We start from the raw sequence: 19,044 nt of genomic DNA on the forward strand, positions 1-19,044 counted from the left end.
CTCAGTTGCTGAAATTTTCCAAAATTAAGACTTATTGGTAAAAACTGGGTTTTGTGGGAAATGAAACAAGGGACGAATCTATTATTACATTCCATCTGCAAACAAAAGCAGGCTTAGAAAGGCCAGAAACACCCACAAAACAATCCACCCGATTCCCTGTGCCTCCTTGATCTTCCGTGCCTCCAACCGGTACCACAGCTCCCAATGCCGTAAGTGACACCACTACATGGAGCTAACAGCGCTCACTGCTTTTAAAGAGATTTCTTAATTTAACTTTCAATTTATGAAGGCATTCTACCATCCTTCAACTCTCATTTTCTCTGAGCAAATGCAGACCCTGCTTTGCAAAATGTTAAATAAATGGATGTCGCCAAATTATTAAAATTAAAGGCAAGTGCTGAGTTGGCCAAGTGAATCATGGCTGGAAACCAGCTTCCAAAATTCCCTTAGCAGCTTTCAGATGATTGTGGAAAGACGCCATCAGAGAAAATGCCGTGTCTGCAAGCATCACCTCACCCTGGTATGTTTGGAAAGCTTATAGAAAGCCTGTGCCACGGGGAGTGGACCGTGTTCAGATCGTACATCATCCTGCTACCTTCTGGGGGACGGACGAAGCCATTAATCAATGACAACAGTCGTCCTACTCCATCTTAAACATCCTGAGTTTATCTTTCTCTCTGACTTTCTAGTGACAGAGCATCCTATGAAAATATTTGGACATGCTTGTTCCTGGGGCTCGCAGGTACACAGCACCTGCCACTGTTCCCTTCTTGCACAAAGCTTTTAGGCAAAGGCTTACTTGAGCCTCGTGGTAACTCACAGCTTTCGCTAAACATACATTTGATGGGAAATACGGATTTCCAGCATTTTACCTGTAGATTTTCACCACTGTGCAGCGTGTTTGGCTGGCACTTTCTTGGTTTGGACTTTTAAGTACCTTTTTAGGATAAAGATCGTGGCACATGTGAGCTCCTGGCCAGGCACACTCAAGCTGGCTAATTTTCTGTTGGAAAGAGTCATCATGCATTTTACAAACACCAGATGCTCGATGATGGGAAAATAAAGCATACTTTCCAGTAAACAAAAGCAGATTTCATTTGTCTCTGAAGCATAAACAACAACAACAAAAAAAGTTTAAAAAAGTGCAAAACAGAACAGTACAAGTCAGGCTCATACATATGCATCGGGGGGAAAAAGTGATGAAAGCAGCGGGAAACGCATGTACCTGGAGATGGGTTAATGAGCTCCGCAGTGCAACTATGGTCTTGGGGGGCTGCAGCCTCCTTTTCTCTGTGCAGGACTGGCATGGGTGCAGGAGCCGGGCACCCCACGTGTTGCCCTGTCTCTCAGGCACACCACAGGTGAGCCACAGATCTCTCATTTTTCTTCCAGGTTGCAACTTGCAGGGGACAGAGAGCTCATTTGGGAGGGAAGGCAAGCCTGAAGGAGCTGATAGGGGGGAACAACAACAAAAAAATGTTAAACAACTAGGGGCTTCCCCAGCAGTGGCTGGGGGAGTGGAAGTAAGGCATGCTAGAGGAAATGCTTTGAGACTGCCTGAGATTTACTGCAGTCTTGGTCGGTTCTCATAGCCCAGAGCAAATATTTGAGCATCACACAGTGCAAGGCAAAATCTTTTCTCTTCCTTGCTGCTGCAGGAAAGGGAACTCCGCATTAGATCTTAAGATAAGATTAATAAGCGTGAGTAATAAGGAAAATGTTGCAATGCCATTACATAAACCAAAGACAGACTCACCCGTGAGCTCTTCTCCTCAGCCATACATGAAATTCATTGAGAAGTGACCAGAAACCCCAGCCTGTCTACTCCAGAAAGAGAACCAAAAGGGGACAGGTTAATAGCATGCAAAATCACAGCTGGAGTCTAGCAGCCCTTTAAACAATTCCATGTTTATTATCCCGAGGTTTGCAGCTCAGACACACAGATCTCTCCCAGTTGACGATAAATCTCCTGTTCTTTCTAAGCTGCACCACAGAGATGCTATCGCTGACCCCCCACCCAGCAAGGTTGTGGGTACCAAGATGGGGTGGCTACTGCACAAGCCTGGGGGCAGATGCGCTGGGAGGCAGAAGGCAGAATATTGAGGCTGGAGATGATAGAATTTCAAATTAGGGCTTGTTTTGCTTTGGTTTTAATCACCATAATTCCAAACCATTTGATCATTTTCTTCCAGTTTAGGAAAAACTCTCTTTTTGCTTTTAGAGGGAATGCTGGCACCAGCTCAGACAAACATCTCCCAAGCAAAAATAGCAGGAATCCTAAAAAAGGGATTGTGCCCTTGACTGGAGACAGCTATAGAGACTAAATCCTCAGGTACCCAAAATGCTCTTTTTACCACCTGAGCTAAAGAACGCAAACTGTGTAGGTGTTGCAGATGGAACGTGCACATCTGCTAACCCCTAGGAAGAGCAGAGCAACCATCAGAAGTGCTCGCAGCTTAAGCTTGTACTGAGTTTTCCAATGAAAATGCCGGAAAAAAAGCTAAGTTATAAGAATCAAAATATTTTGAGGAATTACATCGATTTCAAAGTACTTTCATGCCAGGACAAAGCGAGGAGCTGCATTTCCAGAACTGGGTACAAAGAAAGCAGGAGCAGAAATAAGAGGTCTAAAGGGCCCTCTTCAATCTGTTTTGAAGGACCAGGTGGAAAGCCAAGAGCTTTGGGCTGCTCTAAGCAGCAGTGGGTGACAGCAGCCACCTTGCACTGCCACAACCTGCCACAGCACCCTGAGGAAAGGGCAGGCCAGCACCGCTGAGAGGACGTGCAAGCTTGGAAAAGGGATTTGAAGGGGTGAGAAGAGGCTCCAGAGGAGGGGGAGCCTCGTCTGAACATTCACCATGGTTTACATTTTGATTTGTCTGCCATATCCCTCCTGAAAATTGTCCAGGGGTGGCAAGGCAGGAGCTGGCAATGGTGCAGGAAACCACTGCCCAGTCCCTGCCTGCTTGCCTGTAAGCCCCTTGCAGGCAGCACGGTTCTCCGGCCCCCTCCAGTGGCTACAAAACGTGCAGAGAAGTCAGCTACAGAGCAGGATTCAGGCTTTTGCAAATCCCATCCCTGCTCTTCGCTACAGAGAGCTGTCCTCCTCCTTCCCATGGCGAAGCACATAATTAAGCAGACAGGCACGCTCTTGCACTAGAACATCTTTATTCAGTTACACATGGATCCAGGCCCACCACAGATACCTCCTATCTGCTCTCAGATCTGATCTTGCTGCTGTGCACAATCATTTTACCCTGGGCAAAGCCAACAGACCACTGATGAGCATTTCGTGAAGTGGGACTCTGTCACCTCTACTCTGTCCTGGGCAGGTTCTTACACTGCTTTCTTCACTGAAGCAGGAAGGGCTAAAGAGCTGCTGTACTCCAAAGGCCAGTTTTGGTTTTAAAAGTGCTTTACTTAACTTTGGGGATGGGGGAAAAAAAGAAAAACAAAAAAAAAAACACTTTGACCCAACAGATGGTGTTCTTCTGCCTTTTGCAAAACTCCCCAAAAACAGGAAATTACATTTGGGTACCACCATTTCGTGCCCTGGAAATCCCCTATAGCAACAAAGACAAGAAGAAAGCCCACATGAAAAAGACTGCTTTGGATCTGCTTTGCTTATTCCAGATCTGTTTTGGTTCTTTAACCATTTTCCAAATCTTGTTATCCCATCCCACTCATGCTTATAGCAAGGCCACACAATGCACACTTTATATATAATGCACAAATATAATAGGCGTTCTTCAATATAGGGGAGGTACACTGCAGAAATGTTTAATTTCCCACCCATGACTTCACGATACTCATTTGTTATTCATGTTAATTGAGCATGTCCCATCGACAACATGATAAAAAGACCTTTACAAAAGAGAATGCTTTGCTACATAGGAGGAAATGGTAAAGTCCCAGTTAAGGCAAAAATAAATGCTGCTTATATAGTGTGAAGATACAGAATATGCACATATTACTCAGATTTCATATTGGAAGACTGCTGTTTCTGGGATTTAAAAGGACAGGGACAGCCAGAGGCTATAGGTTTTGGCCCTACAGGATAGGACACTGTGGTATATGAATATCATGAATCTATTTTGAGATTCATTATTATCTCTCTACAATGAAAATTCCAGACCTTCTAAGTCTGCGTATTAAACCATTTCACTTAGGCAAAGCTGCATTTATGTAGCTTCAGCAACCAATGTCCACAGGGACTTACTCTAACAGTAATCTTTGGACTTACGGCTTAATATTATGCGAGTTGTCCCCCTGAGTTGGACTCCCTTCAAGCCCTCAAGTCAAAAGAAAGACCATCCAGGTTTAACACCAAGACCTCTGCAAGGAGGCACAGTCCCTCAGTTAAGATCAGAGTTGGATGGGTAGTCCAGGCAAAATGTCTCCTGCACTTCAAAGCTTTGATTCTGCAAATGTCCAAGTGATTGACGAACTTCAAGCTTGTTTGCTACTGGGTTGGGAGAACCATCCTTTGACTTGTGGATCAGGGGCTGGAGATATCCATGGTCAGGGGAATCCTTCGGACTCCACATAAGTTGGATTTGAAGACTCACGTAGTCCTTCAAGCTTGAGGTCAAAAGAACTAGCCATACTCAGAGAGGCCAAAGTCCCCACCCCCAGTATGGCTTGAGCTTACCAGTGGGACCTACAAAGGAATCATATCAGTACCAGGTATTGACTCGGTGCATGGGAAGAGGGTGCGCTTTCCAATTTCACTCATATGGGAGTTACGGTTCTGGGAGGGAGCACAGTTGCTAGACTGGTCAGGGTGCCACTGGCTGGCTATCCATAAACACACTGCAGGACAGTGCCCAGGCAAGGGCACAACAGTCAACAAACCAAATACCGAAGCATCTATAATTAAAATTGTAACAGGTCATCTGCAGAGGCTTACCTTTAACTATATACTTGAGTTACATCAGGCACTGAGTTAACAACTAAATTCTCCACATTTCTTTGGGCCATCCTCCATCATTCACACCATGGCGTTTCACCATAGTTCATTCCAGGTGGAGCCAGCTCTCCCAGAGCATATGCCTTCCACGTCCATCCTACCACCTTCACCCAAAAGGCACTAATGGATGACCAGTTTGCAAAACTGCACAAACAAGTAAAAATCAAGGGGAAAAAAAGTCAACCCAAAGAAGCTGCTGCCATGGCATTTTCTCAAGACAATCTACCTCGTTTTCTGCCTCTATACACTGGAGCAAGAGAATATGTTCGGCCTGTGCTCCTGCAAAACATTATGGTTCCACCGGCAAGGTGACAAGAGGCTTTACAACCTGTTTGCATCTTTCAGGCATGTTAACACTTCTATAAAGCAAGCGCACAACTCTCAGGCAACAAGCTTATGGGCTGCCCTGGCCTCCAGCATGGTGAAAACCTAAACCATCTGCAAGCCTGAAAAGGAAACAGTGCAAAACTGCTGCCTTCTCACCTTGAAAGCATGCCTACAGCTACATATCCTTGCCATTATATCTCACCTGATGCGGGTTTTGAAAGTATCGTTTGCTTTGGTATCTGAGCACTGAGTGTAACCACCACATTTTAGCCTGTTCTCAGCAGTGCAAATTGTGCCACTTATCCTAAAATCAGTGAGTAGAGCAAGGTAAGGGGCCAGCCGGACCTTCCAGGTCTGGCCATAGAAATGAAATAACAGGAAACAATCAAAGACTGCATTTTTCCTACCCTTCCTCCTTCTCTGAAAGCATCTTGGAAAGGCACGTGTTCTTCAGCAGATAATAAAACATACAAGAAAGTCCATTGTTGCTTATTGAACTCCACCCTAAATACAACCCATAGTGGGAGGAACAGAAGCTGAACTGTGATTTTGCATTAATGCCTCTGCAAGAAGAACATTTGGTAACTAGTGTCAAGACCTATGGGGCAAGTCCATGGGGCAGCCTTGAGGATCTGCTCCTATAGTGGCAGGATAGCCAGGGCTGTCGGCCAAAGGCATTTGAAACTGAAATGCAAGGCAGCTTAAACAACCCCACTTCCCTGTTACTGCAGCGGGTCAAGGAGAGAGCGACCAGAGCTAGATCCCATTCCCAGGAGGGGCTGTCTTACTGTCCTTGCCATCCCATGCTGAACTCAGCTCTCAACAACAGGTCCCTAGGCACTAATACCATACAATAAATAAATCCCCAACATCTTTAGGATCACATCTGAAAACATACCCTTGCCAACTCCATGAGCATGGGAAGAATATCTGACAAAGAAAAATTGTCCAAAAAAATCAACTTATAACACAGGGACTAGAAAGAACTTGAATCAGTAAAATAAAAGCAAGTACCAACGTTACCTGAGTTTTTACCCAAGATCCTGAGGGACCATCATCTCTGTCCTTCTAAAGTTGCTCTTTTGACAATGTTTCCTATACAATGACTACGTTGCTACCGTTAAGGAGCTGGCTGACCCTGAGATCCCAATGAAAGGCTGTTGACTCACTGCAGAATGACACTCTTCTGTGAGCTTGTGACATGAAGGTAAACAGTAATGTAGAGGCACTGGAAATCAAAGGAGCCCAGGCTGCTGGATGCAACATTGCATTTAGAAGCACATAACCTACTAACTCTTCAAGAAAAGACAAAAAGTCCTTTCTTCTCCCTTTTCCACAATGCTGGTAGAAGCAGTATGCAAACAAAAAGACCTGTTAAGTGGATCTGGGAGCGTTTTCTGTGGTCATACTGCCACTGTGGGATATGGAGTAAAAGGTAAGTAGGAACTTCCTATTTCTATGTGACTATTTCATTGTCAGCTATTTTACCGGGCCTTCAATAACATCATAATCACTGCAATAATGCAAGCAGGCAGTCTAGAGATCATTTTGGTGTCTTTTTCTTCATAATCACACAGATATATTCACAGGCATTGCATCAACCACCATCCAGCACAGCAACACAACAGTTTAATTTAGCAACCCCTCCACTGTTGCTCCTGGTCACTTCAAATATTCAAACCCATTTTACAGTGAACAGAAGATAAATTTAGCCATTGCTTTTCCAAAAAGTACCCTAGAAACCTTTCAGGTTCACGTGCTGGCTTCATCTGAGTATCGCAGTCCTTGTCCCACCACCACTGCAGTGGTGACTGAACCATAGGGATCACATCCCCACAACAGGCTGCGTAGCTATCAGTTTCCAGAGGTGAAACTACCTTTTCTTCTTCTCTCCATGTTTTCTCATTCGCGCTATGGCAGTGGTCACAAGACTTGACCCAGTCCCAAGCAGTCGGGAGGAAGACCAGCCAGCCCCTGCCTTGTCCATTACAGTGCTGGAGGGAGAGCCAAGCTGCCACAGCAGATCTGGTGCTCTGTAGAAATGACTCAGACAGGATAGGATTACATATTCTGCTACTCTCCCATCTGTGCGATGGGGCCTCTACACAAAGAAAGCCAAGTCAGCAGCTACCTTGCAGCACGTAGAGACACGGATACAATTTCCCAAGTAACACACAGCACTGGACAGGAAACTTGGATGCATTTCACACCAGAAGAGGACAGAAGAAAATACACCCACTTTTACAGCAGCAATCACAAACTTCATACGGAAGAGAAAGGCCAGGTACTGGCGGCAGAAAGAGAAGAGTGCTGTTGTAAAACCCTTACCAATGCAAGGAGAGACTCCCTTGTACACTATAGGAATAGGAAAGGCTTAACTACGGACACTTTCCCCACGCAGAAGTGCCACTGAGACCCAGGGTGTGTGTAACACAGATCGATAACAGAGGTAGAGTCATAACAGACAGACATATGCTAACGGCTATAGGATATATTGTATTTGCTCATGTAACAGCCACACACACTTACCGGCCTCAATGCCCAACCAGTTGCAAACAAGAGATCACCAGTTAGATAACCGGTAACTTAAGAATAGACACACAAAATCACTGCACCCTAAATTTGGAGAGGAAAATCACAGGGGCAGGGAATTATGTGCACTCCATGAGCAATACAGTATTTCACTGTGGGGGAAGGGTTAGGATTGGCACCTGGCTTTATCAGCGCACTCATTTACCAAATCAAACTGTCCCGGAAAGCAGCCAGTTGCCCTTTAACTGTGTTCGTGAAGTAAAAATTGTTTAATGGGGTCTGGGATTGGAAGGATATGGATCAGATCCAGACGAGATTTGCCAAGTATTCTTCGTACAGCTATGCGGCAGAGAGACAAGAGGCTCCGGGTGCGGCCTGCAATGAAGAAAGCAGAGAAAAACTATTGAGGGACAGAGAGAGGAAGAGAGAGGGATAACAGCGCGTAAATTGTGCTGAGCTCTGGCTGACAGCTGAGGAGCCATTTACCCCTTCCAAACTCCGAGGCCACGTCCTGCACAGCAACACAAAGGCAGCGCAGGAGAGCTGAGCATGCACAAATCCTCCCTGTCAGGAGGTCAAACCTTTTGGCCAAAGACTTGGAGCAACGACAGCTGTCACGCAGGCAGTTTGGAAGGGCAAGCTGGAGACTGCATGGGATTGTGACCATGTAGGCAGTCCCTGCATGACAGGGTTCAAGAGATCACTGCCAAATCCACACCAGGGGAGGCTGTGAGAGGCTTTATACTGTTCGGATCATTTTAAAATTATGTGGACCTTATTTTTGCTCTAAATCGCCCACTGGGAAACAACAGCATTGATGACCACCTCGGGCCTTATCCCAACTTTCTTCTGAAGGCTTCTTTTGAGTTCATGGAGAGCTCTTCCAGCACAGGGACAAGAGGATGGTGGTGTCCATGTTGATTCAGGAACTGGACCTCCAAGGCACCGCTCCATTATCCTGCATGCTCTACCTGAGGAGTCCCATTTGCCTCCTAAACCCAGGCTTAATGGAAACCACCTGCTCCAGCTTATGTGCATCTCTTCTCAGCAGAAGTCCAGGCAGGCTTAAAAACCAGGCATGTGCAAAGCTCAATAACTTTGGGTGGGGGCTGGTGGTTGTATCCCACATCCTGAATCCCTTTCGAATTTCTCTGGAGTTCAAGAGGGAAACCCCACTTCCGACCCTGGTGCAAAGCCCTGGCCTCCACCAGCTGAGCCTGGTGGTTTTACGAGGTGCTGCCCTTGCTGGAACAAGGGTGCGCACTGTATTGATGTTGCTTTTGTTATAAAAAGAAAGAAATAGCAGGTAAATTTAGGCATGTTCAGGTCTGAGGCTCTGGTTTACTTCTTTTGTAACTTACTTGCTTCCCAGAGGATGTTAAATTTAAAAAGCCAGCTTTTTCCCACCTTTTTCCACCATCACCACCTGAACTCCCTCCTGCCACTTGCTACCACCATTTGTGGCTTTACTTCCCAAGTAGCCTGTCCAGATTACAACTGTCTCTTGGGTCCCTCCCTGGGCCACCCTGCAGAGCACATAGTCACTCAAGAACAGTGAGTGCACATCTGCCTGGCTTTGGAGAACTGGATCCACTGGATATGCCATAATCCACCTGTGGTTGGCATATACAACACCCAGCTCTGATAGGACCCCACTGCCTAAACCTTGCCTCAGGCTGCTGAGGACATGGTTAGGCAATGGAGAAGAGCTGAGAGAAAAAGAAAGATAAAAAAGGTCAAGTTACAGACAGAGGTTGGGCTGCTGAGATAGGCATCATTGGTAGCTGAAGAACTCAAGAGGGAAAACACCCCCTGAACGTCCAAAATGCAACAGAAGAAAAACGGGAGTCTAGCTGGAGGTTTATGGGGAAGCCTTTGGGTTGAGTCATCAGTGTTGACAGAGCTGGAGGCAGGCAGCAGCTCGGCAACACTAAGGATCCGTGCCAGAGCCGCAGAGGCCAGGCCCACGGTCCTCTCCTGCCTGATGCCTGCCTGGCCAGCAACAGCTCTTTGGGAGCTATATCAGGGGTGGTAAAGTCATTAACGCTTAGCTTAACAGCTTGTTAAATCCCAGTTATCTTTTTTGTGTGTTAGAATTGCTTTACACTTTTAAAGTTAGGTATAACCTGTCTACGTGATCTTTTTGCCTTGGCTGAAGGCACTTGAACAAACAGACCCAAAAGAGGATGGTAACACCCACCCTAACAGCTCCTAACTACCAAATAAACTCTCCAAAGAGTTCTCCTGAATCCAGAGCTAGATAAAACCAGTTCCACTTCAGTAAGTCCAAGCCACTTACCCCTTGCTTCTTTGAACACCTGCAGAGCCTCAGGGTTGACTTTGACCCTTCCCGTGGATTCAACTCCCAAGGCCTCCACTTTCACCAGGTTCAGATCAGCTCCAAAGTCAATCAAGAGGTGGACGAACGCCGCCTCACAGCCATGACGCAGGACAGCGTCCATCACACAGACCGGGGAGCCCCGGGAGAAGCCTTGGATGTTGATGGGCCCGCAGCAGTTAAAATCTGGGTTGGCTCCAGCCTGGAGCAGCAGCCGGAAGCACTGGAGGTTGTGGTAGGCAGCGCTGATGTACAGCGGGCAGACCACCAGCGTGGTGAGGGGCCGCAGAGAGAGACTGGGGACCCGGGAAGCGAGGTGGTGATTCACATCCACGTCTGCGCCATACCTGGGTGGGGGAGCGAGAAGAGCAGAGGTTTGGAAACAGGGGCAAACAGCACCACGACTGCAGCCCAGGGTGACAAAATGGCAGGGGATGAGGCTGGAGGACACCCGGAGGGTGAGCACCCTGCCTGTCTTTGGTACCTCTGGGGCCCACCACCCAAGAACCGCCTATACCTACCCTCAGATGGACCTGGCGGGGCTTCTGAGTGAGGATGCCGTATCCAGCATGGTCTGATCTTCAAGAAGCAAAGCTGTTTCTCTGCCCGCAACAACCCAGGCTTCAGAGAGAGGAGGAGCAGCTGAGGAACATCTTTCCTTGCCCTCCTGAAGGATGTGCCAAGCACGGCCTTGGCACAAGGGATGGCTCAGCCCTGAGCCAGCACCATGTAATGCTGGATGCTAATGAGCTGGCTGGGGAGCCGGGATGTTTCCAAATGACTCAGTTGAAGAGATGCAGTGAAATAACTTCCCCACCAGGATAAAACAGGCCAAAAAGCAATACAGGCAATTGATCTGACTGTCACAAACAGCAGGGAAATGGAAACGGAAATCTGTGCTCAACAGCAAAACATATATGACAAAATCCTGCTCCCGAAGGAGCTGGGGTGGTTGAAATCCCATCAGGGAGTCAAAAAGAGGCCTTTTCCCTAGTATTCAGCTCAGCTGAAGGGATATACCCGCCAACTCTGAGCATGCAGGAAACTGGAAAAACACAAAATAATTGTGTCAGACCTTCCGCTCTCCCCATCCATCCTGCACAGCTCCATTTGCAGGCTATATATTATAATAGATACCGCACAAGAGATTACAGTTCACTGGCCAGCACTCCAGACACTGAAGGGAAGACCTCCATGAGCTGCAGCAGCAAACCTCTCAAGCCTTTTGCAACTGGCTCCTGCCTCACCCTACCCCACAGAGAAACCCGTACCTCACATCTTCGCCGCATGGTGCCATGGTGTCCCAACTGCTCCATGAGCCCTGCAGCCAGAGTAAAGCGGGCTCAGGCTTGCTGTGGCGCAGAGAAGGCATGCAAGCAGGCTAAAGCCCTGCTCAATGGACATCAGCATCGTCATGAAACAGAAGCAGCGCCCGCAGCATACTTCTTTTTGGTAAGTACAGATGGCACTAAGTTGTGAACGAGCAAAAAACAAGGCTTATTGGCTTTGGTTCTTTTCTTTTTTTTGTAGGAAGTGAAGAATGCGGCCAAATAAATGGGAGCAAAAAGGCCACGTGTCACTCTCTGGAAAAGCATAAAATTTGAAAAATGGCAATGCTGCGGAAAGAAGAGATGGCAGAAATAAGCATTTATTTCCCCCAGGCTGGGTAACACCCAAGCAGTGGGGACACTAACTCCATTTACTTCACATGCAGCTTGGATGGGAAGGAGGAAGACAACGCAACCCCCTGAGGAGCAACTGGTTTTAACTGCAGCACTGCAGATGCTGCAAAGCCCTGTCCCTTCTCTCCACAGAGGGATAAAAGGTTCCCTCACTCGCCAGTCCCCCTCCCAAAATTGCAAACTGAGCATTCAGAGAACTAGATTTTTCTATCTTCCTAGATAGCGTTATATTCCTCTCTGCAGTTAATAAAACAAGCAAGGAAACCACCTGGGGACAACTCCTGCCTCAAGTCAAGCACAGCTCTTGCTGAACCCAGTAAGGGCTGGTCCTTATCCAGCAAATACTTAACAAAATGCTTCAATTCTGAGGATGGGAATAGTCTCATTTAAATTAAGCACACACAGAACAAGGGCCGAGGAAACTATGGCATGCAGTGTATTTTTACCCCAACACACAAGATCTCCCAAGCACGAACATCTTGCCTGAGATCTCAGGAGACCAGTGAGGTGGAAAAATGCAGGAAAAGGACGGAGCTAAGCAGTAACAACACTGCCAAGTGCAAGCTGGTCCTCGCACCAGCCACAGGACTGAGCTTTGCTTTCCAGGCCAGGCAGCTGGCCCAAGGATCACTGTGCACTAAGGGGACATTCCCATCTTTTGGGGACTTCCACAGCACTTTGCTGAATCTGCATCACTTCACCTATGTTGGAGCACAGTGTGCAAAACAAGAAAAGGTGTTTGTTCTCCACAGGCAATCGCACATGTTCCCTGTTGATAAACCTCTTAAAATCAGACTACCCAAGCATTTGGATAGAGGCATCTGTGCTGCTGTGGGACTTTTGTAGGGCTGCTGTAGGGCCACTGCCTCCTATGGCCGTGATCCTGACCACACAGCAGGTATCCCTTCATTTCAGTCCTTTTTTTTCCATTGTTGTCATCAAAATTCTCAGTAGAAACCCCCAGTTCAAAGCAAAATACAAAATTCTAACTTTTATCACAGTTAGGCATGCACCTGAGGCATCGGGTTAATTTGTCAGATCTCCTTTTCACTGTTTTAGTGTGGCAAAAGAATCTTCTCATCCTTAATACGCTGGGTCAGCCCTCAGTTACACTGCAAATACAGTGCAACAGTCCGATCCCCTCGCAGCATGATCACATCACAAGCTGTTAGGAAAGTAATCTATACCCTGGCAATATAACCATAAATATTTCCGCCAGCCGTCTTATAAAATGGATCACCATTCCATAGCTATGTGTGTATTTACTATTAATGGATACAATTTCACCTATTGCTTGGTTAGCTGGTTCAGCAATTGTAGTAGTATTCAGGAATCCTGATTGTGCTACCATATGATTAAAAAAAAAAAAAAAGAACCAGGTGATGTTTAGACACCTGCAGCAAGCCTGACTGGGTTGGGCTTTCTCTTCAGGACACTGAGGCCCTCTCGAGCTGAGTATGCTGAAATGTTTCCTTACATCTCAGTAAAAGTGTCCTTCTCAGTGCATTCCCCCTGCCAAATCCTTTAGATCAACGTTTTCAAAATCTCTGAGTGAGCTCTGTAACGTAAGACTGCATTTTAAAATAAGTGATTCTGAACAGACCTGTGAAATCTGTACTCTGAGATATTTGAAATTTTGGGCAATCTGACAATTTGGTATTAGCTTAGCAGCCTTGGGAGAGACATTGTCTAATAAAAAGATACTGGACAAACTCCAGTTAATTTTTAATCCTGAAAGTTTTCCAAAATCTTGCTTTCAATATTGCTGGCAAGGCATCCCAAGGAGTAGACACATAAATCAATGCATCAGCTCTCCATGTGCTGCTGAAATACTATTTGCTACATTTCACCCTGCCTTAGCAGATATATCAGGGGAGATTCTCAGGAATGCAGCATGTGAGCTGAACCCTGTACCAACAAGCACATGGTGATGGGGATATCCTTCTCTCAGCTTGCTGAGAAAGGAGCAAGGAGGGGGGATCAGCTCCCCTTCTTTCTACTTGCCAGCTTCCTTAAAGCTGCACTTGTATGAAAATTAACTTCCCCACAAGCAAAAAGGAAAGGAGAAAAACTCCAAGAATTTTGAAATTTTTCTGTTCAAATCCTTTTGCTTGTTATTTTCTAGCATTTGCGGTCATTGGAGGGATTCCTTGGAGAGCATTTCTGTGTGAATCCAAATACACATTCTTCTCTTTTACTATTTCTTTCTACAACCTGTATTTTCCCCTTATGATCCCTTATTATTTGGTGTCAACGGCCCATATAGTTGCTCAGCATAGTCCCTTATACAAAAAGTTTCCAATTTAGAAGGAAGGAAGTATCAAGGCACACAACAGAGAAAGAAACTCAAGTTTGCACAGCCTACTGCTAGACCTTGACCCCACTCACTGCTGGTGCTGCAGAGGAAGTTTCCTGAGGGTAGGAGGTCACCAGTCACCCACCACCCAGCTAAGGTTACTGTTCATCACCTCATCGTGATGGCCATCATTCCCTGCCCCAGAGATGCCACCCCTTCGACGGAGCTGTGCATCAGGTGTCTGGCAAGGGGAGACTGAATCGGATGCCACAGAGGGTGTCCCAGTGATGGGCAAACACCAGGCAGCCAAGAACAGTCAGTGCCAGTGACAAGCATCTCTCCTCCCGAGGACAGAAAACGGTCAGAGCAGCAGAGCTAAGCAAAGGAGAGATGTGTTCCCAATTTTTGGTTCGCTGGGGGATCCACCTCACTCATAAATTCAGCCAGGGGCAGGGAGCTGGCAGTCAAGATGGAGGTGGGAAGGAACATACTTTGTAAGATTTGGATCTGACTGAATAGTGGATAGTGAGCTCAGAAACGGAGACTCCTCTCTTGGGCTTTGTCTTAAGAGAACAGGCATGGGAGTCACACAGCAGGGCACAGACCTGTTGCCAGGCCCAAGTGATGGGGAATACAAGGATGTCCCTTTGGGCACCTCTCCACCCTCTCTCCTGTCCACCTCTTGGCCAGCATCAACAGGCCTGTGGAGGCACTGGGCATGCGAGGAGGGAACGGATGCTCTGAGCCCCATAGGGAAAAAGATCCCAAGGAAGGAAGAGAGGGAGGTAGAGCCACCCCTCTCCCCATAAGGACCATATCCAGCCCGCACCCGAGCTCTCACCTGATCAGCTCCCGGAGGATGTCTGCCCGGCCCACACGCGCCGCATGGTAGACAGGGGTGCTGCGGTGGTGCCGGCTGCCGTTGGGGTCAGCCCCAGCTTCCAGAAGGATCTTGGCACACTCGAGGTGCCCGTTGACCACGGCCACATAGAGGGCGGTCTGCCCCTTCACATCCACCAGGTCGATCTCAGCCCCTTTGCGGAGGAGGAAGTCGACGCAGGGGCCGTGGCCGGCAGTGGCAGCGATGCGCAGCGGCGTGCAGGGCAGCCAGCCGCAGCACCACACGGACTTCTCGTTGATCCGGCTGGCATCGGAGGGGGGAAAAGCGTTGGGTCAGAGAGGGTCTCCTGCCACCTTGCACCATCCCACCTACCCCAGCCCCAGAGGAGGATGCTGGGAGAGCCCTAACAGCTCGCTTGAAGCTCTTCCTCCCCATTTCTGGCACTTCATAGCAGCCCTGAAAAGCTCCTGCCAATAACCTGACTAGGCGCTGCACATGGGTAGCCAGGGACTACAGCATGTACCAGAGTAGCGCCTGGAAGATGGGCTTTATCGCAGCTCTGCTGTGTCAGGAGCTGCACATACGCACAGTGAGCGACAAACCCTGCCTCAAAACATAATCAAAATTACCAATAAAAAAAATAAAAAGCTCCCTACTCCCTTTTTACAGGGAGATGTCCCAGATCAGTAGTGACCAAGCTGGGGACAACAACCATTTAATTCAAGCTGCTCCAAAGGGGGGCAGAAAGTCAGGAAAGCAGCAGGGAAACAGCAAGAGGACAGGGGAGGAGGGGAGCAATGTACGGAAATGCAGGCGTACATCTGTATCACACCACCGGCAACATCCACACTCAGCCAGGCACCATGGGATGCCATAAACACAAATCCAGGGAAACTCAGCCCTGCCAGCAAGGACTAAGCTTGGGAGGTGCAGCCATCCTGCACTGAACAGCATAAATAGGCCATTAGCTTCCTTGGTGGATGGCTGTACTGGCCTAAGAGCCTTTTCCAATTTATTGAAAGAGTTGGTTCTGGCTGGCAGCTGCTTAGACACCCTCTGAATAACCTGTATTAGTTGTCATGCTCATCCAGATCTCAGGTTAACCCTACAAATCTCATAAACGTCCAGACCTCACTCACTCTCTGCAAATCACTGCGGGTACTGTTTTAGCAGGAACACACAGAGAGGAAAGGATTTCTTTAAGGCCAATGTAGGCTGGTGAAAGTGCTCTTTAGCCAGTGTAGCAGTGGATTTGCTCTTCTAGCTCACTCCATGCAGGCCCACGTAACTGGTACAGGACAAAGCAGTTTTTATACAGTGCATTTACAGAGTCTGCTACAAGAGCAATGCCACAATTTTTTTTTTTCAACCACGTTTTAGGAAGAGGAGTAGTATAAACCCCACATCATGCCCTCAGCTGTCAAGTCTTATGATAAAAGTGCTCCCTCTAACCTTGGATATTTGGGGATCTCCACCCCATACCAACCCCCAAATTCAAAGAAGTCACTTCTCTGCTCACTCCACCACCTGCTGTGGTGGTGTGGGTCCAGCCCTCCTCCTCCCACCAAACTTTGCTTTTTCCTGCAAGGAGGGATGCCTGGCCCTGCTGCCACAGGGCTCCCACATGGCGTGGCAGAAAAATAAGGCAAAAATCTCAGAGCAAGGGTCCGAAGAGCCCCAGCTGCCCAGGTGGCACAGAGAGGGGCTGGCTCATTGTCATTTTTGCTGAAAGGACACTTTTTTTGAGGCTGGGAGACTTTTTGCACTCTAAGCAGTTTTCTCCATGGTGCAGGAAAATTAATTAACTGTCCCCACGGTCACAGACTTAGCATTGGGCAGATTTTGTAACATTGGGTGTTTCAGGTTTATATTTGATTGTAATCCCTTTTGTATGTTTTTCCCATTATACGTAGGCTCCTATTTTCATGGTATTACATTTCTGCCCTGATCTGAAAAGAGCTCGTGCTCGGCCGCCGCACGCTCGCGAACTGGCTTGAGATTTGCCTCCTGGGAGACCACGGTGGGATGATCGGGGGGGGGGGCGAGCGGAGCATCTTCCCAACCTGACACCTCTCCCGTAAAAACGGAACGAGAAGGGGTTGGGCGTCTCCAAAAGGAGCAAGCTGTGGGAATGGTGCGGGGTGAGCAGCCCCAGGGCTGTCATTAGCCAAAATCCTCGAAGCGGGACCCGGCACTTGGTTTCCCCCTTGTCCCCGTGAGGGTCTCCAAAGGCAGCGCTGAGGGTGCGGGCAGGGTGGGGTGCGAGAAAGGCCCCCCCCCAGCCCCCCCTCACCTTTGGAAGCTCTCCTCTTGCAGCAAGCTCTTGAGGGTGGGCAGGTCCCCCACGTAGGCCGCGTCGTGCAGGCGGGTGTCCTCGCAGTGCTCGATGGGGTGGTCGCAGAACTGCTCCCGCAGCCACTCCTTCAGGTTACGACCTGCGCTGGAGAGAGAGCGGAGCGGAGCGGAGCGGGGCGGGGAGGGGGGGGGAAGCCGGGTTGAGCCCTGGCCCAGGGCTGTCCCGTCCCCTCCCGGCACAAGGCGAGCCCGAAAGGAGCCCCTGCCACGGCGGCGGGCCCGCAGCGCCACTCCCCCCCCCCCACGTTACCTGCCTGCCCGCCTGAGGCGGCGGGCGGGTCCCCGCCGCCGGGGGGGGCCGCCCTCCGCCATCTGCCCCTCGCCCCGCCGGGCCGGCTCGGCCGGCCTCCCTCCCCCGCCGGCAGCAGCGGCCGCCGCCGCCCTCCACTCCCCGGGCCGGCCTGATTGGTGCCTGCCGGCCCGGCGGCTTCCTGCCTCCGCGTTAAGGTGGTTTTCCCCCGGCGGGAGGAGGGCGGTTCGCCTCCGCTCCGGCAGCGCGGGAGCCGGGAGTAACGCCGGAGCCATTCCTCCTTCAGACCCGCCCCGCGGCGGTACCTCAGCGGGAGGCAGGCTAGGGCGGCCCGGCGCGGCCCGGCTCTCCTGGCGGCGGCCCTCAGCGCCCCGAGCCGGAGCCCTTAGCCCGGCAGAGCTCGGTGGCTGGTAAAGGGGCCTGGGGGCTCCTTCTTCCAGCAGCGGGCAAAAATGGAGCTGGTAATTTACAGTGCTGTCCCCGCTCCCTGCAGCAGCCTCACGGCCGCCACCTGCACCTCTGCAGGAGGGATACCAAGTGTTTTGAAAGCTGGCGTAGTGCAGCGTTTTGCTTTCCTTAGGCTAGACAAGGTTTTCCACAGCTAAAAGCTGCAGAGAAGGTTTTAACGGGATCGTACCCTCCTGATTTTCCCCGCAGCGCTGCTCCCGGGGCCGTCCGTCGGGTTGCCGCAAGCCTGAGGGAGAAAACAGCCTGTGTGAGGGTGGGCAGAGCTGCAGCGGGCTGGGAGCGAGCAGAAAGGCGAGCCGGTTATGAAGACACCACCAAGGAACGGCAGGGTCTGAGGAAAAAGCTGCTGCTTTGCTTAAACCCCGCCAGGCAGCCTCAAACGTGGCGCCCAAAGCTGCACTCTCAGAAAGGAGCAGCGGTCCTGTTAGGTGCCAACACGGGCACAACGCTTTGGGACCGCGAAGGGAAACCACGCAAAAGGTCCGCAAGGAAAGCAGGTCGCACAGAACCCGACCTCCTCCAGCAGCTCGTCGTGTTGGTGCCCTGGCGCAGAGCCGCTCTCCGAGTGTTTGAAACACACCCTCGGCTGCTGAGCACACGTTGTCGAGTCCCCAGTGCCAGAGGGGAATGGCGGTAATCCATCTAGCTTTCCTGCAGCTCCACTCCTGCTGCTCCATGGCAGGGTATCAGTCTGCAGACGCCAGACTCTGGCTGCAAACACAGTTTCCTGTAAATGTTATTATTTGGGCTCGACCGATCCGGAGGAGAGATCTGCAAATCAAACCTGTTTGCCTTGCCCAGTGGAAGATCAAAAGGGGGAAGGAATCGGTGGGATTTTCAGAAACCATTGGTGCTGGCTAGCACTGCCACCTTCCCCTGCTGGCAGTCCTTATGCCATTAGATGAGGCAGACTTGGGGCCAAGAAACGTCCCCTGGAATGAATTGGCTGCCAGTCTGGAAACGTGACTCAATGTTTGGCCCTCCTT

At 49.4% G+C, this 19,044-nt stretch overlaps 1 protein-coding gene across 1 annotated transcript; it reads right to left on the minus strand.

Annotated features, from left to right (window-relative positions):
• Positions 1–3,151: 3,151 nt before the first annotated feature.
• Positions 3,152–17,875, minus strand: ASB1 (ankyrin repeat and SOCS box containing 1). Its single transcript, XM_030018105.1, has 5 exons — positions 17,591–17,875; positions 17,279–17,425; positions 14,986–15,288; positions 10,128–10,513; positions 3,152–8,203 (listed from the first exon to the last, which is right to left on the minus strand). Exons 1-5 carry the CDS (start codon positions 17,863–17,865, stop codon positions 8,070–8,072), a joined length of 1,245 nt encoding a protein of 414 aa, XP_029873965.1. The 5' UTR covers positions 17,866–17,875; the 3' UTR covers positions 3,152–8,069.
• Between the last annotated feature and the right edge of the window lie 1,169 nt (positions 17,876–19,044).

This window comes from Aquila chrysaetos, chromosome 6 (assembly GCF_900496995.4).
Source record: "Aquila chrysaetos chrysaetos chromosome 6, bAquChr1.4, whole genome shotgun sequence".
Taxonomy (NCBI): domain Eukaryota; kingdom Metazoa; phylum Chordata; class Aves; order Accipitriformes; family Accipitridae; genus Aquila; species Aquila chrysaetos.

Bases quoted from the DNA above. Each gene is read 5' to 3' on its own strand.
- ASB1 (XM_030018105.1), bottom strand. From the start codon at position 17,865: ATGGCTCCGGCGTTACTCCCGGCTCCCGCGCTGCCGGAGCGGAGGCGA. The intron at 17,426-17,590 runs GTAACGTGGGGG...CTCTCTCTCCAG, and splicing joins CGCCTCAGGCGGGCAGGCAG to CGCAGGTCGTAACCTGAAGG. The intron at 10,514-14,985 runs GTGAGAGCTCGG...TCCCCCACCCAG, and splicing joins ATCCTCCGGGAGCTGATCAG to GTATGGCGCAGACGTGGATG.